The following is a 27,018-nucleotide window of genomic DNA, read 5'->3' on the forward strand; positions in this document are numbered from 1 at the left end:
ATGCTGATCACTGGGCAGGCAGAAGGCTGCGCACTGCTTGGCTGTGCGTGTCTGTGAAGACAATGCGCTTACAGGGGCATTCGAATGAGGCCCAGTTGAAGAGCACCTTCCGAGTTGGATGAAGCCAGCCACTGCATCTACAATCTGCTGTACACGTTCTTGGTTGTCGAGGTAAACTGAATGCACTTTGCTCTTCCCCGTAGCTGGAGATATTCAGATGTTGACTGACTGACTGCCAGGGAACACTGAGGAGGTGACATCCCTGGAGAGACCTGCTTGGAGGGTATGGGCCAGATGAACAGCGGTGGGGGGTGGGGTGGGCACAGCCAAAACTGAGTGTCTATGGCCTTGTTTCTTTCTTGTCTGAGGAAAACCTGGGCTTCCTGCTGTGCTGGGCATGGGTGGTACCCTGAGGCAGGACAGAGACAGGGCCTTGGAGCATTAGGAAGTACCCTTCCCTAACTCTTGGTCACAGGAGACCTTTATTTCCCTGTACTTATTTTCTTCTCTATAAAATGGACCTCTAGAGTTTTCAACGCGGTTTCTGACTCTGTCTACCTCAAGAGCCAATGAGATTCCTGACTATTTTTCCTCAAGTTCTTGGGTCTTCACTTGGAAACTCTTCCATGCAAGGAGAATGCACGCTACATTAAGGAGAAACTCATGGCTGCAGCCCACATGCTGACCTCAGGCTGGTCGATAGTGGCTTACCTGAGATGGCAACTCTTCTCAAGGTCTCCGTAGCTGGGTGGTGAATGGCCTGGAAACTACCCCATCCCTTCTTGATGGTCAGAACCCACAAAGGTAGAAGCAATGAGAGTACTACTTTTATATGATCACACTTGACAACGATGAGACCAAGATGGTAGGCAAGTGTTCGGCCATTTATTTTAAGCCACAGAGGCCACTGCTCAGAGAGCCGTACACTGGAATGGCTACACATACATGAAAGGCTGGAGGGCAGTACATGGGAAGACAGGAGAGAGAAACATTCACGGCTATGCAGCAGCGACACAGGAAAGTCAGTCATCTTAACATCCCAGAACATCCTCACTCCAGACCGCCTCAGCGCATGTAGAAGGCTAGAGTCATGAGAGGTGGCCCGGTTGGTGGAGTCCAGTGGCATAGGGCACAGCAGCTGCAGAGGGAGTGGCTGGAACTACCACAGGAGAGACCCATTTCGGCTTCTAGCTTCAGGCTTACAACACTTAGCTGAGTCCCTGCCTAATCTAATTCTTGATTTTTCTGGAAAAAGACACCCATACAGTAATAAGCCTGTGGCAGCCACATCCAGATGTGGGCCCTGGGTGGCGGCTGTGCAAAGTACCTGGTTACAGTTCAGCAAGGGGCAGGCACCACTGCGGGGCTAACACCTTCCCCGCTGTCCAGTTAGGAACAGTTTTTACACTTGTGTGAGATTTTTCTCTTTTCCAAATGACAATACCTTGGAAAAGCCATTTAAATTGCAAGACAAGACAAACGGCGTGAGACAGAAGCACAGGCAGACCAATGGTAATTGTAAGTGGTTTGGTCCATACTTCACACTGACATGCTATGAACGGAAGGCTGGGCCCATCCAAATGACAAGACCTATGCAGGAGCAACGCACTTAAACTGCTCTCCCTCTCATGTATTCCACAGAACCAAGGGGGGGGGGGAGCTGTATTTTTAAATAAGATTTGAAATCTACCCTTTGAACCAATTTAAGTTTCCTCAACATTGTCTCCCCGGTCAGATAGTCTCAACCCCTGAAGGTGAATACTTTGAGGTATCTTTTAAATTAGATGGTACCAACAATTTCACCATCTTTCTAAAACCACACCCACTAAGCCTGCGATGGCTTTCTTGCTTGGCTCAGGGCGTGGCACTATTAGAATGTGTGACCCTGCTGGAGTAGGTGTGTCACCATGGGTGTGAGCTTTAAGACCCTGATCCTTATTCTGCCTTCAGATGAAGATGTAGAGCTCCTCCTGCACCACGACTGCCTGGATGCTGCCTCGCTCCCACCTTGATGATAACGGGCTGAGCCTCTGAACCGGTAAGTCAGCCCCAATTAAGTGTTGTCCTTATCAGAGCTGCCTCGGTCATGATGTCTGTGCACAGCAGTAAAACCCGACTAAGACAGAGCCCTAGATGGAAAAGACCAGAGAGTAACTTGTCTGATCTGCCAGTACAGGGCCTCTCATCTGCCTAAGTGAGGTCAGTCCTGTGGCCAGTGGTCAATGTGCGTTAGTCCTGTAATAAACACCATCATAGAACCGCACTCACAGGTCTAGAGGGGACTGTAAGCGCTCTGGATGAATCCACGCCTCACACCGAGATCTGACCATCTTTTCAAAATCTTTGTCAACAGGCCTTGGCATGGGAAGTACAAGGGAGGGCCCCAGGCCAGTACTAGCCTTGAGGCTTTTGGTGGGAACACAACGTTAAAAGGAGAAAATGCAGACCTAAACCCCTGAGGGTTGGTGTGTAGTTCTTGGCTGTCAAGACGAACTGCAGCTTCCAGGAGCACACAGGCTTCCCTGGTCGGACCTTACAGCCTGACAAAGCGGCAAACTGATTAACATCAGGGTCATTTCATGGGGTGCTGAGGACCCACCTCAACCCAACATTATTTTAAGGGAAAGAAAAATAAGAGCACTTTGGAAAATGCTTTTCTTTTGCTTTAAAATATAGATCTTGGTGAACAAGCTTACTTATATACAAATATATATGTATTTAAATAGTATGAAAAGACAAAGCCGAAAGCCCTTCATTAGTGCATATTCCGTGCATTGCAGTGACACATGGTACAGAGCTACTCCTGCTTTAAAGCTCAAATTCAAGTCTTTTAAGGATGTTAAACAAAAATATAGTATGCTTTTAAAATATAACTCTGAGATGCTGTTAAGGCGATGCCTCTCATCACAAAGACGGATGCTGTAGGAGCAGCCCTTAGCCGGCAGGGCGGTCAGTAGGGACTAATGTGGGAAGGGGGGCCAACACACAGATTGGTGGTACCACCGCCTTCTGATGGGACACGTTCCCACTCACAACCACAGGCAGGCACCAAACGTTATGTCAAATTTGCTCAAAACAGTATCACACCTGAGTCCAGAGACTTCCTGCCCTTTGCCTACTCACCATGCCACTGGTAGAGCAAGTGCCACTCTTTGAATGTTCAAGATTCTCTTGTTTATACTTCATCTCTGTCAACTGCCTGGTCTGACTAACCTGCAACTTTTGAGACCTCAAGTTTCCTCCCAACTTTATAATTTTTGTAATTGCATGAATAATTCAAACAACTAAACGAGAAACACATTATGCTGACTGACCTTTTATAAAATGATACAAAATTCCAAGTACTTATTCTAAAACCATTTTTGCTAAGGTGGAGACGCCCAGGTGGCTCACTAAATACCTTCCTTTGGAAAACTAAGACTGAGAGATGTTCTTCCCACCAACTGGGAAGAAGATCTGCTGTGCGCTCTCCCCACTTCCCAGCACGGCTGTCCTCACTACTGGTACTGGAGCTGTGGTTTCCACAGTACAGCAAGAAAAGTGAAGCGTAAACCCAAGGGGATGACAGATTTGTCATTTTTTACCCAGGGGAGAAATGAGTCACGCACTGATGGACGAGGTCAATGCCTGGACACCTGTGAGCACCAGCATGCATTTCTCTATGGGTTAATGGAGACACCGGGCAAGTAGAGGAATTCACAGTATCACATGCGTATATGGTTTTCTGATACATTCTTTTCCATCAACAGCCACTTGGATAAGGAGAGAGGAAAGGGCGGGGTCACGGAATCCTTGGCCAATCTGCGGTATACACCCATGATTTTCATCACTGTCAACTTTCCATCTCTGGGTACTCTTGGGGATGGTCCGTAGCTGGGATGTGACCAGAATGGTGTGTAGGGACACCTGACAGTGTAAGACGTTCTAATGAAGGTCTGAATGCAGGACTGGGACTCCACACAGGCTTGCTGGGAGACAGAGCCTCCCCTTCCTTAATACTGTATTTCCTACCCTTGTGCAGTCATGGTCCAGTTCAGACAGACTTACTTTAGGAGTGATTTGCCACACACCGTTCTCTACAACTTGCCAAGTGGCTGTAGACGCTAGCAATCAACCACACCATTGATATTTGAATCTTTTAGCTCTAATTCCATCTTCAAAGTTCTGTGATACAGCGACCATGCAGAAAAAATTCCTAGCCGTTAAAGTGGCCTGACTGAAGTTAGGTGGCATTTCCTGGGCCAGGCCATTAAATCACAGTGGTGATGGCTTCCTGGGCAGAGTTCTGCGCTCACATCAGTCGCTGGCCGCCAGGGGTGTTTCTGTGTGAGGCACTCTGGCTCGCCAGTACTAGGGGTGGTTGGTATCCATGTATAGCGACGATTACTTCTGCTACAAAGAGAAGCAATAATGACATGGAAGGAACTGCTTCTGTAGGAACAGAACAAAAGTAACAAGAGAACTGTGTCTCCTTCAAGTACTTAGTGCCAGGCAACGTGTCAGGTCGGAAGTGATCAAGACACTGTGAGGCTGGCGTGGAGAGGGCAGGCGAACAGTCAGCCTGCTTCCCCAGAAAGCCTCTGACCTGGCAATGCCGTGACATTCCTGACTGGGGGCTTGGAGAGGCCGGCCAGCTTCCCAGCACAGGCTTGCTACTCCTTTTAATCCTAACTTGATAGCCCAAAGTGAGTCCTTACTGTACCTTATCAAGCTGGACGGATTCCCTTTGGGGGATTCTGATCCTCTCTTAGTACCTCTGTTTAGATCACATGCTGGCCTTATAGAAGTACACATTAACATAGAGATGCTTAAATACCTGGTTTCTCAAAGAGAAACTAAATTATGAATGGTGACGAGAACAGGCTTCTAATGTCATCTACGGAGGCAATGCCATGTAGAAAGACGCACGTCAGGACACGTCCTTCTGGAGCACAGACAGTTCTGGTTTTCTTTCATGTTATGAATAAAGGAAAGTCGCAAAAAAATTAAAAACAAGACAAATCTCCATAGTCCAAAGCTCAGCAGGCTCAGAAGGTTCTCACTGAGCTCTGAGAGACGCAGGCACTGCGGGGGAGGCTCGTTACAGGACCTGTGTCCCGGCTGATGGCAGCAGTGGCCTCTACAGCATTTCTAATTAATGTGGATGGCAGAGAAAGCCAAAACAGAGCTCAGGGACTTCCGACAACCACTGCTCCTTCCCTACAGGTGACTCAAGAGGCCAGTACCAGACATACATGGTTCTCCAACTCTTACTCCAGACCATGAAAGAAAAACACTGGAACAAACTGTGATCGTCCACTGTGACAAGTGAGAGGCAAGCGAGGCCGGTGGAGGAAGATCACGGAAAGAGAGGACCGTCTGGACATGCTGAGGTGGAACAAGGAGACTGCTTACGAGGACGCAATCCCTTCAACAGATATTTCTCTCTCTCTCTCTCTCTCTTCTGACACAGAAAGCAATGAGTACAACGGACAGCTGACATACAGAAGCTTAAACATCTACACAGGTTTTCCAATATACTCAAAACAATGCAGCACAGCCAGGCTGTATAAACCATTTGATAAAAAAATATCTTCTTTTCTGTGGTATGGACAATGGAGAGTCCCAAGAGGGAATGCACTTTCACTAGTGCACGGTAGCAGTGGAGGGAGGATACACATTCGCTGTGAGCCTTCAGTCTCTCTTCTTGCTCACACGGATGCTTTACTCCTCCTGTAAAGATGTTGGACTCAAGTGCTTCTTCAGTGAAAACTATCATCTCCTAGTCCCTGGGAGAGTCATGACACCACTGGGGTCATGTCCCACAACTGCAAAGAAGAGAGAGAAGCCAAGGATGAATTAAGATCAAACTGTACTGGTTGATGATGAGCAATGCTCAGAGAGGTGTTTTGGTTTTGTTCCCAGCTATCAGGCAAATGCACGTAGCACTGACCTGACTTCTACATAAGGGCTGCTGTCATGTGCTCCAGCTAAGGAGAAGAAAGGCATATCAGATCCCCCGAGGGAGAGAGCAGCCGGCACACACCCGGTGACCTCCAAACAATTCTCTAAGACATCAAACAGGAAGGGCCAGGCCTCCAAGTTTGGTTGAAGCTTGCTTGAAAGCACTTCTAACAATGTCATCCTACTGCTGCCTCCAAAGAGGACAAGGTGACAGAGTCCACCCTCTGTCCTGGGCCTCCACTGTGGCCTGCCACAGATGTCACAGGCCTGGGTAGGCACTTTTGGAGTAATTAAGCTTGGCAGGAAAAAGGCTTATGCATCACTCGGTGACTGATTCCAGGTCTGCCTTCCAACCAACATCCAGTTCAAGACCACCACTTCACAGAGCTTCGAGAGCAGCACACCTCCCTCTGTGGGTCCCAATCGCTAGTGCTCACATGTCACTCCTGTGACTTCTGCACACGGGACTCACTCTCTAGTGTGTGACAGTTATAGGATAACCTCAAGCATTGTTCCCCAGGAGCCAACAACCTTTTTTTATTTTTTTTTTTGAGACAGCATCTCTCACTGAGACCTGTGACTCGTTGATTAAGCTAGACTGCCCGAGTCCTCTGGACACCTGATTCTGTCTCTGCCCACACTTGTGTTCTTTTAAATGTGGGTTCTAGGGATGCGCCCTGGTTCTTGCCAATACTTTATCAACAGAACTATTTCTGTAGCAGCAGCTGCTGCTGCTGCTCCTCCTCCTCCTTCCCTCCTCCTCCTCCTCCTCCTCCTCCTCCTCCCCCTCCTTCTTCTTCTCTCTCTCTCTCTCTCTCTCTCTCTCTCTCTCTCTCTCTCTCTCTCTCTCTTTCTTCCCAAGGCAGGGTTTTCCTGTGTAGCTCTGGCTGTCCTGGAACTTGCTCTGTAGATCAGGCTGGCCTCTTCCTCTGAAGTGCTGGGATTGACGGTGTGCACCCCACACCAGGCCTTTTAAAGATCACAGTCTCAGGAAATTATCCTGTGCACTGGCGTGGTGGGTGCGACAGGCTCCCAGTGCCCACTTGCAGGGATAGCCTGGACAAAGCCTCACACTCTTGATCTACTATCTGCATTCAAGGCCCACAGCAGAAGGTATAACAAAACGGCATCTTACCTTAATCACTTTGTCAGTTCCAGCCGTCAGCAGCCATCCCCTGGTTGCATCAAAATGTACATGTACAATGTTATGCTTGCTGTCATGAAAGGTGGCTGTGGGTGCGCGTCTGGAAGGAGCAAGACAAGAGTAAGAGTGGACGCATGGAGGACAGGGATCCAGGAGAAAATGAGATTCTGTTTTAGCCTAACGGCCAATGACTGCTTTGCTGTTAGAAATGCTCTTGCTTTCACTCCTTGGTGGTCGGTAACATGATGTGATTACTGACTTTGTGTGCGAGCTTGCCTGTGCATGTTAGTGTGAGCAGAAGTGCACAAGCGGAGATCAGAGGACAGCTCTCCGGGTCGATTCTCTCCCGTTAACTCGTGGGATCAAGAGGCTGAACTCATTTTGTCAGCCTAGGCATAAGCGCCTCTACTCACTGAACCGTCTCACCGGCTCTGACTTTACAAGGATGACAAGGTAAAGCGATTCTTCTGGCCTCCGGAATAGAAAAGATGAAGCTCCTGAAGTCCTCCAGGAAAGGGCATCCATGAAAATCTCTACCTGTGCTGTGGAGAAGTCTTTTAAAGACCACAGTACCTTTGCCAAGTCTGTGCTTAGGAGGAAGGACTCTACGCTGGCTTGGCCTGCTTCTTTTTTAAAGTGGTTGTTAAAGTGACAGCACTGTCTGTCTAACTGAAGGCCATCGACGCTTCCTTCTCTTTCCCCTGGTGTAACTGCAAATACGAGTTTTTAAAAACAGTATTCTAAAGCTTCCAGAAGTAACCTATACATGTGTGTATGTGTATATATCAAACCACATGAATACCTTAACACACATTCAGCACTGCCTGTTTTGTGTTCTTTGGCCTATGGCTTTGCTGCCAACTTTAGTCAGGCCTGTTGGCTTCCTTGACACTCTATAGAGGCAAGGTCTAGCATGCTTGCTAGAGAAGAGGAGAAGACCAGAGGTAGAGCTGGGCAGGCCCCATCATGGTCCAGGGTCTCTACCTTGCTGCGAGCTCTCGGAAGGTGTCGCTGTAGTAGCATCTACAGGAAAGACTTTCAGCAGTACAATAACCACTGTAAATGATTTCTGCTCAGCTTGAAACTTCGTAGACTCAGATCTGTCTAGGTAAGATGAAGATTCTAAGGCCCCTGCAGTTTTCTCTAATGATCAGAACTCTCATTAATCTCATCATGTGTGCAAGAGGCAAATAATCAGTGCACATGAACAACCATTTCGGCAAGGACATCCTGATGTGTATTCGACAGGGTGACGTGATCTGACTATGCCACAGAGCTCTGGGAGGACTGGAGACTGCCAGCACCCACTAGCGGCAAATTGTCTCTGTGCTATTATTGTGTTAGTGCCTGGGGGTAATTTTCAATTCTCACAGAGTTGCTTGTCCCAAATCAGAGGTAAGATCTCAGGACACCAGGTTGAATTCACCAGTAGAGAGGAGGGCATCTGGGACTATTTCCATCTTGGAAAAAACAGATAGTTTTTAGTTTTGTTCTTCCTGGAAACTAACAACTGCTGGAACCCTTGACCGATCCAGTATCTGTAAAGACGCCAGCCTGGGCACCAAGGTGAGTCCTGGCCTTGGCTCCCCTGGAGAGTCTCAGTGAGAAAGCCCACAGCTAGCTTTTGAGCATCCCCTCCTCACCTGCCTCACGGGACTGTCTGGTGACACAGGCTTTGACTGACATTTCAGTCTATACTGTACCCCGGAAGCCCGGCAGGTGGAATCCCTCTGGAGTGGAATTCTCAGGCTGGGCTTTGTCCATAGCCTGGAGGGTGCATGGTGTGGGACTTACTCTTCATCCGTGATGGCCTCGTGGCAGCTGTCGCAGACCCGCACTTCAAACTCAAAGCCCATGAGGGGGATGGAAGAGCGCTTGGAGCTGCACTTGCCGCACACGGCCTTCCCACATTTCCGGCAGTGGTGCTGGGAGAAAAGGGAGACAGGATGCCATGGCTCCGCCTGCAGTGCTGGCACACTCATAAACTAACTGCCCTTGGGGAAGACACCGGGTCAGAGCGCCCCAGAGCTGGCCGTGATAGCACAGTCTTACAGTCCCAGCACGAGGAAGCTGATGCCAGGCGACCAAGTGTTGGTACCTAAACTGGGACTTACTGTGTTGTAGGTAGAAGGGCTTAGTTTATATTTGATGAAGAATATTTAATAGACAGAACTATAAAGTGCTAAAAGGATTAGAGTGCAATTATCCCAGTAACTCACGTAATACATAGACATGACAAATACCACATAAAAACACACAATGTCAGGTGTGTCCAAAGCCACCAAGGGCACAGATTTCAACTTTGGTCTTAGTCAGAGAGGGAACTTGTGGAAAGTTCCCCATTCTCCACCTTCTTCAAATGCTGTTGCTGTGAGCTACACAGGAGAGGTCCCCAGTGGCCAGATCTTTGTGGTTTTAGCAGTGTTTAACCTGGGTGACCTAACATTTGGTTTTCATGGGGAAGACCAAACCGAACCATAGAATCAGATTTTGAAAATGCTGTGTTATAAAACAGATCTTAAACAACTGAGACCAAGGAAGGAAGGGAGGAAAAAAGGAGGGAAAGTGACTAATTAAGAAGTAAACATGCTCATGTAATTTCATGGTTGGGAACTAACATGAGCTGAGGTGACACCTCTAATACTAAGGTGTCCCCCAGTAGACACTGTTAGAGTTTTAAAACTGTACCTACTGCTCCAGTACTTAGAAGACACCTCTAGGAAACCCCATACTAGGGAGGGGCTGCAGTAGACATGGAGGTGTCACAGGAGTGAGATCACTTACTCCACGACAGCTCCCATGACGGGAAGAACACTACTTCCACAATTACGAGGTTAGGTCCCTTCCAATACTAGAGCGCATGCCACTTACCTGTCTCAGCCCAATTTTCTTATTGTCCCACATTTGCTTGAAGTTCCAGAAGAAAGGCTGGTCACACTTTTGGCAGGAATCACTGTCCAACCACTCAGGGGTCTTGGCAAAAAAAGCACAGAGCAAGTCACAGTGAGAAGTGGCATGGACAAAGGAACCATAGGCACTGCTTACACTTCCAGATCGGGACACACTCGTCAGAAACAGCTGATTCCTCAAGCAGTCCCAGAAGTAGTTACAGAAGGTCTGCTAGTTGTCAGGCCCTGAGGAAGGGATACAGTGCTGGATAGACAGAACCTAGAATCATACAGATTATCATTTGCCTGGGAAGATGTCATGAAAATATTATTAGTAATCAAAGTGTCTAAGAGTTTAAGCCTAAGGGACACAGAGTGCTCTGGCAAGGTTAAGAGAGGCTCTGACACAGGCTGGGGTTCTCTGTAGAGGGCAAGTCAGCTGAGACCTGAAGCAGGAAGGGAGGAGAGATGGGGGAAGCGGGGTCTAAGTGCGACCTCTGCACACCTGGGACAGTTGGAGAGATGAGGCTGGAGGGGGTGGCCAGGGTCATACTTGGCAGGCTCCTGACCACCATGCTGAGAAATCCAGTGCCTATTCTCTAATTACATACTATGATGTCTAAGTGCACATTACATATATACGCATGCTCCTCACCATAAGTAGTCTAAATAAGGCAGACGGGTTTAAAAGCATGTTTTGCTTAAAAGTGTTCCTTAGCAGATCTTATGTGTGTATGCATGCTATGTACATATCACATGTGTACATATGCATACATGTTTGTTGCATGGGTATGTGTGAGTGCTGTACTGGGGATTAAACCTAGGACCTCATACTTGTTAAGTAAGCATTCTGTCACTGAGCTATAGCAGGTTGGGGAAGAACTCAAAAATGGTTCTGGTATAGAAAGTGGAAACAGAATTGGCCTTGTGATACAACACTGCTTGCTTAAGTTCAAATACACACATATACACTATACACACCTATACATTCACACATACACACATGCCTCTCACATATGCAGTACATACAACCATATACAAATACATACATATATATACACATGCACCATACAAAATCATAAAAAATATATATGCATGCACACACAACCATATTCACATACACAAACAACTAACACATATTACCACTCAGTCACAGACATATACCAAACATACTCATATACACATGTTACATATGAACTACACATTCACATATCTCATAGATACTCAACTTACTCATATAGATACACATCTCACACATAGCCCATACTCTCATACAAACACACACACACACTATATATATATACACCCACTATATACACTCATATACATACACTATACATAACTGTAAATATATATATATTTGATATGCACATGTATGTTTATGTATCACCTTCCCAACACATATATATACACCCTCCCTACTCACAACTCACACACACCACACGCCACACCATACACTCCAGACACCACATATACACTCTACATCTATACATATGCCCCCACATAACACTCACACCTTCACACCCACACTCCACACACATCTGGGTGTCAAATGCATCATAGTGGGCATCTAAGACTAGGACATTCAGGGAAAAAAAGTCAATACATTTAATTGATTCCATTTTGTGTTAACAGACTTTTTGTAAATGTAGAGAAAACCAGAAGGATGGATGTTTGCCAACATGGAGTGTCCTTGTGAAGTTATAGATGTTGTAAATATAGTGGTATCCTGAGTCCCAGACCTGTTCTTTTCTACATGGTCCTCCCACTCCAGCCCCACACTGTCCTTCGTCCACAGCTCCTACCTGACAGCTGCTACTTTCCCATCAGTACCCACCCACCACAGGAGCCACCACTCACCTGCTCTTACTCCTGTGTGTCTCTGCCTGCAAAGCCCACGAACCTCCCAGGAACGGCACGTGCAGGCCCCACTCTGACGCTAGTCATAACATCCCTTCCAAAGTAGCCAGCACTGACATTCTGTCTTACTAGTGTCGACTGGGATTTCATTATTTATACCATTTAATAGTCCTTGGAACTTTCTAGAAACTCTGTCAGCAGCACTTCAGGTTAGAACAAACTTCATTATTGTTAGCACCCTGCAGCCTCCGCCATACTAGGAAGGATTTCCTAGATGCTTATAAAGCATGGTGTTTGCAAAAGATGGATGAATTGTTCCCACTGCTCATCAGCCTAATTAACAAGATCTTAACCCCATCGACCAAGTGCTCCAATGTTCATATACACATGCATGTCACAATGGCTCAAAACGGCTCCAGCGCCTACTTTCATCTTGGAAACAGCACTGCTATATTCTCTGGGTTGTTCTTCCATTTAAAAAAAGTCCACAAAAGCTAAATGTGACTGTACCCAACTCAAAGCGAGCAGGACACGATCTCTAGTTCTGGGGAGACTGCTGGGCATGGGCTCTGATCATGGGCTCATGATCCTCTGCCAGGATATGGGTGGGGCCAAGTGTGGTTTGCAAGAGCAACATTCTACATTTCTCTGCTTCCTACAGTAACGATCATTTTAATTAGTTGCTAATAGAACTGCTGTGGATTTATGGTTCCACAAAATAAAGCTGTAGTCTTCCTAAGCATTTAATTCCTAGCATTTGAGGGCATTACACTGTGGTTAACTCCAGTGACTCTCTTGGGATGAGGCTGGGTGAATGGACGGAAAACCCGGGGGAATTCCTTTTGTCTTTATAAAGTGTGCGTTTCTCTTTAATTCTCACACCCTGTAAGGAATACAGGACAAGAATGCTACTGTCAAAGGGAACGTCTACCCAGAATAATTCTAGGTCGATAGAAAATGGTTAACTTTAAACTATATGTATTGTTAAAATGCTTAGAGACTAAAACCAAAACTTTAAATTAGTGTTATTATAAAATTTAAATCTGTGCTTAAGAAGACAAAGTCTCATATGTGGGGACTGTTTGGAACATGACAAACAGTCACAAAAATATGTATTTCCATTAAAACCAAACTAAGGGCTCTTCTTCCTTGGGATTTTTCTAACACCATACAATGTATCTTATTTCCTGGTTTACTCATTATAGAAATAAGCAGGAGAGGAGCAGAGGCAGATCCGTAGGCCTCACCTACCTCCTGCCTTTCCACATCCATGTTCCAGACGACAATGCCACCGTCGCCACCACAGGAGATGAGCTGTCGTGTGTGCTGCGCATAGGAGAGGGCCTGGACTTTGTCACTGTGAGAGAAACCAAGGGTTGGAGCAATTCTGGGAAAGTAAGTAACAGGCTCCACAGCGGACACCACCATCAAAGCCATCAATAGGCAGACAACACCAAGAGTAGCTAGGGAGATTTACAGGCCCTTCTTCGACAAGCTAATGGTGAGACCTAAAATGAGTTTAGGTGTTGCCTTAGCCTTCCCAGGCCCAGGAGAAAGTACTTTTGGTCAGTTACCAACAGTCAAATAAGGGATGATTGCTGACTTCAGTGAAACATCTTTTTAATCCTCCTGTGAGTAAATATCCATAACGCAGGGGAAACTTTAGTGCATTTGCTTTGCTAGTCTCTGAAATGCTTGCATAAGACAGGTCTCAACTGTCTCTAGCCTCCTGATTTTCTCATGAAATATCAGTTAGTTATCTTGGTAATTATGAGTTAAAATGAGTAACCAAGGGGCTGGAGCAGTGGATCGGTGGTCGAGAGCACTGGCTGCTCTTCTAGAGGAAATAGGTTTGATTCCCAGCACCCACGTGGTTGCTCACAACCACTTGTACCTGCAGGGGATTCCATGCCCACTTCTGGCCTGCACAAGCAGCAAGCATGCACACAGTGCAGAGATAAACAGGTAGGTAACATATTCATATACATAAAATTAAAAAATTAGTAATAAAGACGATGCCAGCTGGTCTGGTGAGCTGCAGTAATGAAGACTTGTAATTCAGCACTGGAGAAGCCGAGGTGCTAGGATCAGAGTTCACTGCCCAGGCCCTCTCCTTACTTTTACTACATACGCGAGGAAACCAAAGAACCTTGGTTTAAAACACTGATACAATATTTACTTTATTTTTATATTAAAACGAGAACAGATTCATTTGAAAACTGCAATGAGGAATCTACTCTATGTGGACATTATACATATTACATGGAAAAATAATTTCCCAAAACAAAAAGTGTGGAAGGAAAAATCTACCGTTTGATGTTCTTGAAAGTTCTCCTACTGTCTGTGTGGCTTTAGTGAGAGGCTAATGTCCAGTCTCCTGCATTCATCAGTGCCACTGAGCATCTAGCCCAGGAAGCCCCACCGCACACCTCAGAGAGGAGAATGCCAAGTGGTTCCAGACCGGGGTGGTTGGAAGGAGGTGGTTGCTTCTGTTTTATAGGATCTGAGAAGTCCACGAGACAGCATTTTGCTCCTCCTCGGCTGCAGCTGCTTCTGATGTCCCCATTACTGCTTGGTGTGCAGTGGAAGAGGACGTTGTTTTATCTTATAGCCTAGCTGGCAGTGTGGACTGCAGAACTATGTTTGGCTTTATATGAACTTGACCAATGTCCTTGATTTTTTTTAAGGGAGAGAGATAGGGGAAATCACTTGAGGAAAGCTCCATTCCTTAAACTGGGTTATGCATTACTATTTTGCACAGACAGCCAGTGTTCTTGTCTAAGCCAAGTCCCCTGTTTCAGCAGCACCATTGACTTTGACTTTTCACACCGAATCACTATTCAGAAAAAATATAATTTTCAAGATGTTCAGTACCAAGACTCTCTCAAGAAACTTCTCAGAAAGGTTCTAAAAAACCATAAAGATCTGGTCCTTCACCAATTTCATTCCATGTTATCACACACAGCTGCAGTTCATGTTACTACACACAGCTGCAGTCCATGTTACTACACACAGCTGCAGTCCATGTTACTACACACAGCTGCAGTCCATGTTACTACACACATGTTACCACACACAGCTGCAGTCCATGTTACTACACACAGCTGCAGTCCATGTTACTACACACACTGCAGTCCTGTTACTACACACTACTGCAGTCCATGTTACTACACACAGCTGCAGTCCATGTTACTACACACACACATGTTACTACACACTACTGCAGTCCATGTTACTACACACAGCTGCAGTCCATGTTACTACACACAGCTGCAGTCCATGTTACTACACACACTGCAGTCCATGTTACTACACACTACTGCAGTTACTACACACTACTGCAGTTCATGTTACTACACACTACTGCAGTCCAGGTTACTATTTATTTGAAGAATCAGGGTCTGTGCTGGGGCCAGTAGCAGAATGCTACTGGTATATTTGAGGGTCTAGGTTCAAAACCCAACAACACCAAAAAAAAAAAAAAAAAAAAAAGGATCCAGGTAGTGGCTTACACTGGTAATCCTAGCAGGGGGAGGTTGAGGCAGGAGAACTGCACTGAGTTTGTGGCTGGGATGGGCTATACTAAGTCCAAGGCAGTCTGGGCTATCTTGTGTGCAACACACCAGTCATCAAGCCCTTAAATCTCTAAATCTCTATAGACTACAAATATCCTTCCTGTCTCATGTCTGTCTGACGATCAAGCCAGACTTCACAGAGGATGGCTCCAGAGCCTCAAGGGAGAAATCGCATGTACCGGTACCTTAAAATACTGTCATGTGGACAGACCCTTGGCCACAGGCTACGAGTGTTATCACAGTCTTACACAGACTTTACACTGCAGTGGACTAATCAGGATTCCCTTAAACTATGGGAACTCACTTTGTTCTCACTGCAGATGGCACCACGAACAGGCACAACTAAACCAGGATACAGCGGAATGAGACTTGCAGCTTACTCATAGAACAAGTAGGCGTGTTGCCTAGAATCCTGTTGATGTTTTAATATTCTATGTTCTCAATATAATGATGTCTTTCCTCCTCCTTTAAGCCATGTCTAACCTACAATGTAGTAAATTCTACTTTTATAATCTAAACGAAAACCTTTAAAAACAGCCAATCTCACACCATCTACAACTCCAAGCTGTTAAGACTTCCCTTAATTTTCATGATAATAGTTATTCAATGAGTTCTACAACAATTGATTCATCCATAGGGAATGGGGAGATGGAGTGATCAGTGCTCTACTTACCACACAAATATGAGGACCTGAGTTTGGGTCTCCAATGCTCACATAAAAAGCTAAGCAAACTTCCCGGTGCTGGGGAGGCAGAGATAGGAGACGATAAAGTCTGTTTTCATGCTAGGTCAGCTGTGAGCTCACACACTTTTCTGGGTTATTTAATCATACAAGGTCTGTATTACTAGTAAATCTGACCGCTATTTTACAATACTGTATCATAGAAAACTGACAGTACCAAAAGTTTGCCCCAGTCCTGACCCATACCATGAAGAAGCCAGGTGTTCATCCATATACATTAACTTCAGCATTCTGTGGGAAGGGTGTGCATACAGAGGTTAGAGATCAACCTTGGGTACCATGGCTAGGAAGTTTACTGTGTAAACCGTTTTGTTGTGGTGGTTTTATTTAAGGCCTCCCTGGCTGGACAGCAATGTCCGTCCACCTCTCTGCTTCACCAGCACTGTGATTATAACATGACATGCCCAGTTTCTTAAGACCCCAATATCAAACTCAGATTCATATCTAAATAGAGCTGTTTCTTTTTTTAGAACTATTTTGTATAGATTTTCCTTTGAACTACTTGTAATGTCTACACTTCTAATTAACTAACTGACCAATATAAAACACATTCATTCAAAAGTCATGCTTTTAAAAGTATGGGTGGCTCTCGTTTGACATTCAAGGGCATGGGGAGAATCAATCCTTTATCCTTCTGAACAGACTTGGAAACCATGTTGTACCACAGTTCATTTGTTAAGCCAGTTCTCAACCTTCCTAATGCTGTGGCCTTTTAATACAGTTCCTCATGCTGTAGTGGCCTCAAACCATTATTATTTTTGTTGTTATTTTTTTTGTTTTTTTTTTTTTTTCGAGTTGGGGATCGAACTCAGGGCCTTAAGTGCCTCAGGCAAGCGCCTACCACTGAGAGTTAAATCCCCAAACCCTTTGTTACCTCCTCTATTATGAATCACAAAGTAAATATCTGTGTCTTCTAATGGTCTTAGGGTGATCTAGGTTGTTTAACCCTCAAAGAGTTCTGACCCTCAGGTTGAGAACCACTGTGTTCAGGCATCCTGATAAGGCATACATCAATGATCTTGTAAAAATCCTTTGAATAAGTGTTTCACCATTCACGCTGGTGGCTGCATCAGGGACACTGTCATGGAGGCCCAGGACTGTTACCTTCCACACAGGAGAGTGGAACACAGTGGTGAATGCTTGCCTTAGTCTTTGTACTAATCTGTTTGGGCATTTCTAATTTAAGGTGACAACTATCTCACAGTTAAAAAACTAAGAGGGAAATGAGAAGACGCCACTATTTATCTTCATGTTTTATCTGGGTTATAGCCTTCTCAGGCTTTACATGATATCCGTGATAAAGTCTGTCTGAATGGTGGAGACAGGCTTTAGAACAGAGGGTGTGTCAGATGAGGTCAACTGTGTGTACAGGCTCAAAAGGGTATAGCCAAGTTCACACGTTGACTACATTGATACAAGCCTGCATAGCCTGTCTCTGGGCTTCTCCCAGCTTCTAGTGTTTGTTTAATACAGTTATACATTTTCAGTCCCATTACATCATATGGGACAGTGGTGGCTACCTTGAGAGTTGGTGAGAAGCAACAGAACAAAGGCATGTGGCACTGTCTCAATAAATGGCTGAAGAGGCCCACGCCAGATTGCTCCCAGACCCTAAGGTCAATTACATCCCTGATTCACATTAACTCTGACCACTAGTCATCCTGGGACAGAAAAAAACCAGGAATTGTTAAGGAAGAGGCAATCTTGAACTTGAAAAGAAACACCACATCACCAAATGTCCACCCCTCACAGTTGTTGTGTCTGGCTAGATGCTTGTGGCCAACACAAAGGCCGACTGGCTACTGGTCTAGTCCAACTATGGAGGGCAAGTTGAATCAAAGTGCTGGAGCGAGGTTTGTTCTGTTACTTTACAATGTCTTCCTCACTGTCAAACACTCTTATATTCTCTATGGTTTCCTTTTTTTATTTACAGCCATTATTTCCTGTGTGAGTTCAAGAAGCACTCCCATATGGGCTTGAAAGCAGGGAGGCTACATGCCTTTGTGCACATGAGCCAAGGTGCCTGCCCACTATGTTCCTGTCTTGCCCCCTCTGGTGCTTTTGCCTGCTCCCAGTCAGGAGGCCGTGAGGAGACACCATGGAAGACCAGCAGCAGCTTACTTTATGTCCTTGAGCTCGATGGCCGTCCCTTTTCTCCCACGATGTCCCACATGATGACACAGAGTGATGGAACTGCGGAGAATAGCACTGCTGGACCGGGAACCAGCAGAGTGTCACCCTCCTAGCAGGAGAACAGACACAGCCAGGTGTTAGTCACAGGACAAAATCTTTGCCACAAAATGGGAATGGAAGGCATCAGGACAATATTAATAAGTCCCCGAACAAAGTATTTGTTAAATGAATGGTGAGAAAAGCCCCAAAAGAAAAAAATTGCTCCCAAAATAAAATGTTTAAGCATCTACATGCATTGGTAAATGTACCATAAAGTCAATTCCTATAAACAGAGGACAACTCCTTGCTGTAATTCTGAGAATGGAAACGTCTCATTATTAACAGTCTTAACTGTGTTTTTAACTAGTACCTGCTCCTTACCTAACAACAAATGAGAAACTGAAATGCTCAATTAGATCTCTTTCTGACACACAGTAACTACATATTTGTAGAGGCAGTGTGATTTTAATTTATATATACATCATATGAGCAAACCAAAGGAGTGATTAGTATTTCATCCTCATCAACCATTCATCATTCAAAAATCCTTCCTAGCTACTTTGGGTATACACAATACCGGCCCCTGTTAATAACGGTTACCCCATGTGCAACAAAATACCAGAATTTGCTTTAACTTAGTACCCCATGACCAACTGGGGACCACTGTTCTATCCATTACTTCTATGAGGCCAACTTCTTAAAATTCCATGTGAGATCATGTGGTATTTCTTTCTGTGTCTGACTTATTTCACTTAACATAATGCCATCTAGCCCACCCAGTGTGGTTGATTAATTCCATCCATTTATATAGCATGACAGCTCCGTCACATGTGTACACACATAACATTTCCTTTAACCATTCATCATATATTAGGTTGTCTGTCCATTTCGTAGTTATGTGAGGTGGGAGGAATTCTACAACAAGGGGGCAGCTATCTCTGGTATACAGACTCCATTTTGTTTGAATATAACCTTAGTAACTGGATAATGCGGGTTTTATTTTTGTTCATTTGTTTTGAGACAGGTGTCACTGTAGCCTAACCCGGCTGCATCTTTGGGTGATCCTCCTCCTGTTCTACTGAGTTCGAGGAATATAGGCATGTGGCACTGTGCCTACAAGTGAGCTTTTCTTTAGTTTTCTGAAGACCCTCCCTGCTACCTTCTATAAAGGCTGAAACGATTTGCAATTCTCCTACCAGTGTGCTGCGCCTTTCCCACAGCTCTGCCCCGCTTTCCTCCTATTTTTTTCAACACTTGTCTTAGCCAAGGTTTCTGCAGATCCACCATTATGACCATGCCTAAAACAACATGGGAAGGAGGGGGGAGGTTCTAATCTCCCCACTTCCAGCTAACGGTCCAGCTAACGTCCAGCACTGAGAGAAGCCAGGACAGGAATTCAAACTGGGCAGGACCTGAAGCAGAAATTGGAGTAGCAAGCCATGGAGGAGGGCTTGCTTACGAGCCGTCCTCACGGCTGCCCAGGAAGTCTGCTTTCTGGAGCATACAGGGTCCACTGCCTAGGGGCATTGTGCACAATGAGCAGGGCCCTCCCACATTAATAACCAATCAAGAAGATGCTTCACAGGCCAATCTGGTGGGGGGTATTTTTCTCAGTTGAGATTTTCCCTTTCAACATGACTCTGGCTTGGGTGAGGCTGACAGAAAACCAGCCAACACACCATTCCACCTGCAGGAAAATGACACTGGTTCTTTGTATGTCTTTATTTGAGAATACTATGATGTGTTTATATTTGAATATGAGGTATGATTAGGGACAATATCAGAGGGTAGGAATTTGGGGCGTGAGATTCAAAATTCTTCATAAATCAGCTACATCCTAAGTGGCGTGTGCCCTTGTCCCGGGTGTAGCTTTAACTGCCTGCTTGACCATCTAGAGCAGTGGTTGTCAACCTGAGTCACGACCCCATGAGGTCAAAATGACCCTCTCATAGGGGCTGCAGATCAGGTTTCCTGCATATCAGATTATTTATATTATGATTCATAACAGTAGCAGGATTAGAGTTGTGAAACAGCAAACACCTAATGTTATGGTTGAATCCCACAACACAGGGAAACGTATTAAAGGGTCGAGCATTAGGAAGGTGGAGAACCGCTGGTCTACAGTCATCCGAGAGGAGATACCGCAAGTGAAGTTGTTCAAAGCGCATGTCTCTGGGGAGTCTCTGTCTGCAAAGCAGGGGACCTACCTCATGGTGGTGACACTTAGCTCTTAGTCAGGCCTGGAAACACACGCAGAAGCGGCTGGTTGAACATGAACCAGGAGCTGATTCCCGCAAGTGGCACTGCTCCACTGTTTGTTTCTACTTCAGATTTATGCTTGGGTTCCTGCCCTGACTTCCCTCACTGATGGACTGTGACCTGGACGCCTAGCCTAAATAAATGCTTTCCTCTCACAAAGTCAGAGTGTTTTTGGCAACAGAAAGAAACCAGAGCACTGCTCACCCATGAAGGGATGATGGGACCACTGTGATCACTACTGAGGATCCACAGGACAGAATCGGCATAACTAACTATATAGGACTATGCTGTAGTGCCCAGTGTGGGCTACCCAATATTATGACAGTTTCTTCTCCAGCAATCTGCTTATTACGAAAAATACTCAGAGAAGATTAAAGAGCTTCATGTTTATTGAAGCTGATATTTTGAAGTAATCAACTCTGCTTTAATAAGGTCTTTCATGCCCTGGATGTTAACTGTCCCAGAAGACTTGTAAGATCACAGAAAATCCCTCTGCACTCACTGTGTTCACAATGATCCCCAGTTTATTCCCCTAGCAAACGTGTGGTTAACCACATCCCAATTTTACCCACCCATCTTCCCAACAGCAGCCAAGCACAGCACCAGGGCAGGACGCAGGGCAAATGAAAGCACAAAGCGTTTCTCCAGTCCACGCCAAGCCTTAATCTTAAATCCCACATCCTTAGAGGGTGACTCCACCGGTGCTCCTCATGACTCACAGACTATCTTCCTCTAGAGCAGCTATTACTTCATAGACAAGAGGTCTGAGAGGCTAGAGCCCAGAGCCCAGGCTTGGTCATGGCGTTCTTCAGTATAAACACCTCTGCCTGGATTGCACAGCTATTCAGTGCACAGAGGCAGACAGAACCAAGCCGCCGAACAACAAGGAGTAGGAATGAACACCTCGCCTTTCCTGCCAGCAGATGAGGCAGGCCAAGACACCTTTCCTGGGGTAAGAAGTGTTTGCACATGGTGCTCTCACCCAGTTGACCTTTTCAGCATCAGGATGCTAGGGAAGCTGAAGTGGCCTTTACTGATTGGGAAGCCACCACACTGGGAAGACAAAGCAAAGTGACAAGATTTTTTTCCTCCACAAAACTTGTAAGATGAACAGCTCAGATTCCTAAACTACAAATAGACTTACACCACTGTGGGCTCTGAGAAAAGAATGGCTTGAAAAGATTCATCAGCATGAGAACTTCATTGATGATGGACTCTTTATGAAGTAACTACAAATCTCTGAACTACTGCACACTTAACAAATGAACGAAATTGCCAACGAACGCAGTGGCAGTAACACCTGCCTAGCATGCACAAGGCCCCAGCAGACTCCAAACAAATACAAAACCACGAGCAGAAATGGTAAGAATCTACGTACACACATTTTAATGAGCAAATTGTTACTGGTGAGTGACACCCCTACAACATGATGGGTATTGTGGTTTTTCTTACTGGATTTTTCAATGCATCCTAATATTTAGATTTGTTAATATTAAACTGAACATTATAAATTTGTTGAAATAAGCATTTCAATAGCTATTCACACTTCTTTCATCAGTTTTTCAACTTTCAAAATTTTTGTATATGAGTATGTGCCTGCCAGTGTGTGACTGTGGAGGCCACAAAGGGGTGCCAGCCGCCCGAAGGCCCCTGACTGTGAGTGCTGGTAACCAACCCTGGTCCTCTACAAGAGTGGCTTACTGTGTGTAGACGCCCCTGGCCTCTCTACTGTTGGTTTTAAACAACGAGGCTTGGTATATGCTGCTCATGCTGGCCTCCAGCTCTGGCCAAGTAACTCCCTGCCATAGCCTCCTGGCAGCCGTGTAACCTCACCCCCTTCTCCATACAGTTTTATTGTTTCATAGACAAGAAATGTCCAAATGTAGAACAGGGTCGAGACTGAATGGTTTTAGAAACCTAAGACCTGTTAACAAAAATGTTATTTTGGTAATTGTTTTGAGACCTATACAAGCCTTACAAACTGAACTCAGAGTTAGAAGCCAGCTGGATCTGCCTTTTGCCAAAGCATGACAGGGTAACTTCCTTAGGTTGCGACATCATACCTCGTTGGGTAGGCTAACTAGTGGCTAACAGAGGGCCTGAGCCAATACTGAACACGCGTTTTTAAATAAAACATCAAAAGTCACCACATTACACTCCAGGCTGAAGTGAGAATTTGTAAACCCTGTCTAGGGCCCCCTCTTCCTGTTTCAACTTTTACTAACTGTATGTTGGGTGTTTTGTCTGCATATACACCATGTGCAGGCCTGGTGCCTGTAAAGGCCAGAAGAGGGCATTGATCCCTGAAGCAGGAGGCACAGATGGCTCAAGCTGCTAAATAGGTGCTGGGAACTGAACCCGGGTCCTCTGGAAGAGCAGCCAGTGCTCCTAACTGCTGAGCCATCTCCAGTGGTTAAGACCTTGATCTCCTCCACCCTTCACGCAGATTGACTTCCACTGCCCTGAGAGCTTCTCCAACTGCACAAAAGAACATCTCTCACCCACACTGCATCTTGATGAATTATCTGCAACTTGTCTGATGTGATTCCAGGTTGCTCTGAAGGTGAGTAATGGTGAGGATTACACTTTTTCTACTGACCTCGTACGCTGGCACCACTCACACAAAGTGGCTAACGCTGTGCCCAGTAGCAATCCACAGTCAGACCTCAGAAAGATGGGTTCAAGTGTCCATTTGATCAAAGTTCTCAGTGTCACTGTTTAAGATGCACATCCACATAAGAATTCTTGATTTATGAAGGCTGTTAGTCAACAATATTCACATTCTCTAAACAGTGAGTGAATAAGGCTGAGCCTATGATCAAGACTTTTCGATGGATTACATTCAAACCCTCCTGTTTCTCATATGTTCACTTCGATGGATTACATTCAAACCCTCCTGTTTCTCATATGTTCGTGTTAATCAGAATACTTCTTGGATGGGCATGGTAGCTCATACTAGTAAGTCCAGCACACTTGGGAGACTGAAGCAGGAGCATTACTGTGAGTTTGAGACCAGCCTGCACTATACAGTAAGACTTTACCTTACAAAACTAAAATTACACAAATAAAGATGTTACTGATGGTCAAACTTACAGTGGTCAAATAGGTTTTTCTGATTTGTTCAGCTCAATTTAGAGCTACTTCAGAAAAGAATCCTGACACCAGCAGAGGGAGCTAAGAACCCAAAATCAGTTCCCTAGATCTCCACTGGTTAGAGCTGCAGTTGGGCTGATTCCCTACTACACACTTCTGTATGACTTTCTGCACCATCAGAGAACACAACAGGACCAACGAACATGGCTCCTCATCAAACAGACACACAGGACCAATGGCCAGGGCTCCCAGAAAGGAGAACAGTGGGAACAATGCCCAGGGCTCCCCATGAAAGAAAAAGAAAAATGGTGGTGCAGATAGTCATGGCTCCCTATGAAGGAGAATGTTGGGTGAATCGACTATTCCATCTACAAACACTGAGGACCTGTTTGTCTAGATGGAAGAGACACCTCCTTACCCAGATGTATCTTGCTTTGGTCTTTGTTTGTTACTTTAAAAGTCCTTTCTAGGAATGGTACCTAGTCAGGATCTAGGACTGTACAAGGTAGGGCCCCTCATAAAGATTAGAAGTCCATAAACTGAGCGGTAGCATTAGCAGCGGTGCAACTGGTGCAACTCCTTTCTCCAAGAAGCACTCAACTGCTACATTTCCTCTCCCGTGAGCTAACAACCTCCCTGAGCCGCGCCGTCTGCCTTAATGATACTTCACGATAAAAATGACACAAGACTGCCTCAAACTACGAGGAAGATGAAGACCAAATGCCCACGTAACACTTTACATAACAGTAAGCACGCATCAAATTCAGCCACAAACACGGTGGCCAGAAACAGCTGCTCACCCTGAGGACTTAGCAATAACAACAAAGAACTGAGGGGACCCAAGTGTGCCTCTAAGAGAGTCAAGAGGTCACTTCTGCCTAAATCAAATCTGGTTAGTTACCAGGCACAGCTTCTTGCCACCCGCTTCTGTTCGAGCCTCACACCTGAGGCAAGTACTCCACCCCAGGTTATACTGCTTGAGTCCCTCTGGGATGATTTTCAGCATCCCACATTTATGCTAGAATTCTCCACTCCCTCCCTCCATCGTCAGCCCTCAGACACGGTCAGAGCTGGGAGGATGGAGCTGACAGGCAAAACTGTTTGAGGCCAAAGTAGCTGCAGCTCAGCTCAGGGATTGCAGACTCTGTGCAAGCAGCTCTGTCTGTTTGAGACTGTAAGTAGAAAATCCTCAGACGGCGCCGGATCTGAAAGCAACATGGCTTTCTTTCTGGCTGTATCCACAGCTGCATCCACTCCTCCTTCAGACAGAGGCTGCACCCTCAGAGGTGGCCCTCAGGGCCAGTAACTCCTTGAGGCTCTGATCTGTGCCTGGGCTGTCCAGTGCTCTTCTCAGGTGACCACCACACCTTCCCTCTGAATCAACTTCATGCACTCATTCAGTTCCGGTCAAACACCAATACAGATGCCTCTCATACCACATCAAGCACTGTTCTGTTTCTGGGCCTGGTCCTTCCATCCTCAGCAGGCATGGCTGCCTGGCCTCTCTCTCTCCCCACAGAGGCTGTGAGGACACAGGGAACTGGTGCTTTTCTTGATCAGAATGTTCACTGAGATCAACTCCACAGAGCAAGGTCAGGAGAAGGGGAACTGAGGCAGGCTTGGGAATTCTGAGAACAGCCAGAGGCAGAAGAAGGTGGGGTGGAGAGTGGGGTGGAGGGATATTCCTGAACATGATGAGGGCAGCAACAGCAGGAGGCACCTGGAAGATGCTGTCAAACTAAGCATGACAAGGTCTAGCCACATCCCAACAGACCAGGGGTCACCTCAGGAAACACTCAAATGAGGTAACAGATGGGAAACCAGATGTAGCAGGGCTGGGAGGCAGTGAGGTGGCCTGTGGAAGAACCTCTACAGTATGTAAAAACAGCCCCTTGCTGCAATCTGGAAGTACAGGATGATCCGCCTTGGTCCATGCTGATCCACCTCCTAGAAAAAGGTGTGGTGCTGGGAGGACCCTGAAGGTAGGAGGATGCGGGAATAACATCATGCTTTTATGCAGCCACCTGACTTCATTGAATAATTTATCTTGTAATTAAAATGAGTATAGAAGAGTAATGGGAATTGCCATGAGGCTACAACCAGGATTAAGGAAGGGCACCGAAACCTAGGTGTAATAAGTAACAGAAAGAACTGCAAAGGTCTATGCTGATGTGAGGACCACAAAGGGGTGCTTCTGGGCCACAGGAAGCTGGCTCCCGTAAAGAAGGACAAGAAAAGGTTGTTGGGTATGCAGCAGAGGCTGGGTGGGATGAGAAAGAGGTGTTATGAGAGAAAGGCATCGGAGCACAGGCAGGGGGCAATGGGCAGAAGCTTGTGCAGGGCTGAAATCACACGCGCTGATGGTCCTAACCTCAAGAGTGGAGTAGCGGATGGGGCTCCTGGCCCACACAAGCAAAAGGTGGGGTAGTCAGTCTCAATTTTAGATTATCAACCCCAGGGACATAAAGCACATAGGAAGCATGTAACGAGGAAGGAGGAATTACCAGAGCCTTGAGACACAGGTTGGATTCCTGGATTTGGTTACTGGCAGTTGTGTGTACATACAGGAACAACAAGCATTAAGTGCCAAGGCCATCTCGGCCCCTCACTGCCTGAAGTGGACTATTTAGTTAAAAACATTTTCCATCGACTTCATTTTCCTATGACATCTAAATGGATTACTTCCATATAAAAAGCCTACGTCGTCAAAACACAAAGCCTACTAACGATGTAAAACAGACATTGGCTGTGTTTAATCTAGATCTTCTAGGTATTTTGATAATTTTGGTAAATATTAACTTCTGCCATCAATTTCAAAGTCTTTCAGGCTGTAGTGACTAATGTATCCTGCAGAGGTGATCCTGAGCACTAGTACAATTTGAAAGGACCTTAGCCCATAGAAGAATAAAATCTGATACTATGTGATCCCAACTTTTCCTCTGTATGCAGACATGAGAAATCTTTTGTACTGCTGACTTGATCTATCAGTCTACTGGATTTTGTGCATGTGACATGGTCTTAACACTTCATCAACGCAACATGTCACTTCTCCCCTGGCGTGAAAACTAACTCTTAGCATTCTGAGGATAGAATGGTCCTCGTCTGTCTGAATCGGGAGAAAGCACACTTACTGAACCATTTACAACCGGCTAAGTGCCTGACTCATCTGTACTTCTGCAAAGCAGGTTATTCTCCATCACTTTCAAACTTTGGATGTTGATGTACTCCTAGCCCTGGAAGACGAAGGACAGCCATATTGCTAGACATCAGACTCAACATGACTACGCTGTCATAATGATGACTTTATACATTTGACATGACCACAACAAAATATCAACATGT

The 27,018-nt window shown here is 45.7% G+C and overlaps 1 protein-coding gene across 2 annotated transcripts in view; it reads right to left on the bottom strand.

Moving 5' to 3' along the window:
* Positions 1-863: 863 nt before the first annotated feature.
* Wdfy2 (WD repeat and FYVE domain containing 2) overlaps positions 864-27,018 on the bottom strand; it is a 154,399-nt gene continuing 128,244 nt past the window's right edge. The window contains exons 8-12 of one of the 2 annotated variants that reach the window (XM_032917221.1): positions 13,087-13,192; positions 9,959-10,060; positions 8,882-9,012; positions 7,079-7,187; positions 864-5,807 (exon numbers count right to left, since the gene is read on the bottom strand). In XM_032917221.1, the coding sequence (XP_032773112.1) occupies positions 5,778-5,807; positions 7,079-7,187; positions 8,882-9,012; positions 9,959-10,060; positions 13,087-13,192 (478 nt within the window). In that variant the 3' untranslated portion in view covers positions 864-5,777. The remainder of the gene's footprint in view (positions 5,808-7,078; positions 7,188-8,881; positions 9,013-9,958; positions 10,061-13,086; positions 13,193-27,018) is intronic. The other variant, XM_032917223.1, reaches the window with a different exon arrangement.

Source organism: Rattus rattus, chromosome 12, assembly GCF_011064425.1.
Source record: "Rattus rattus isolate New Zealand chromosome 12, Rrattus_CSIRO_v1, whole genome shotgun sequence".
In the NCBI taxonomy this organism is placed as follows: Eukaryota; Metazoa; Chordata; class Mammalia; order Rodentia; family Muridae; genus Rattus; species Rattus rattus.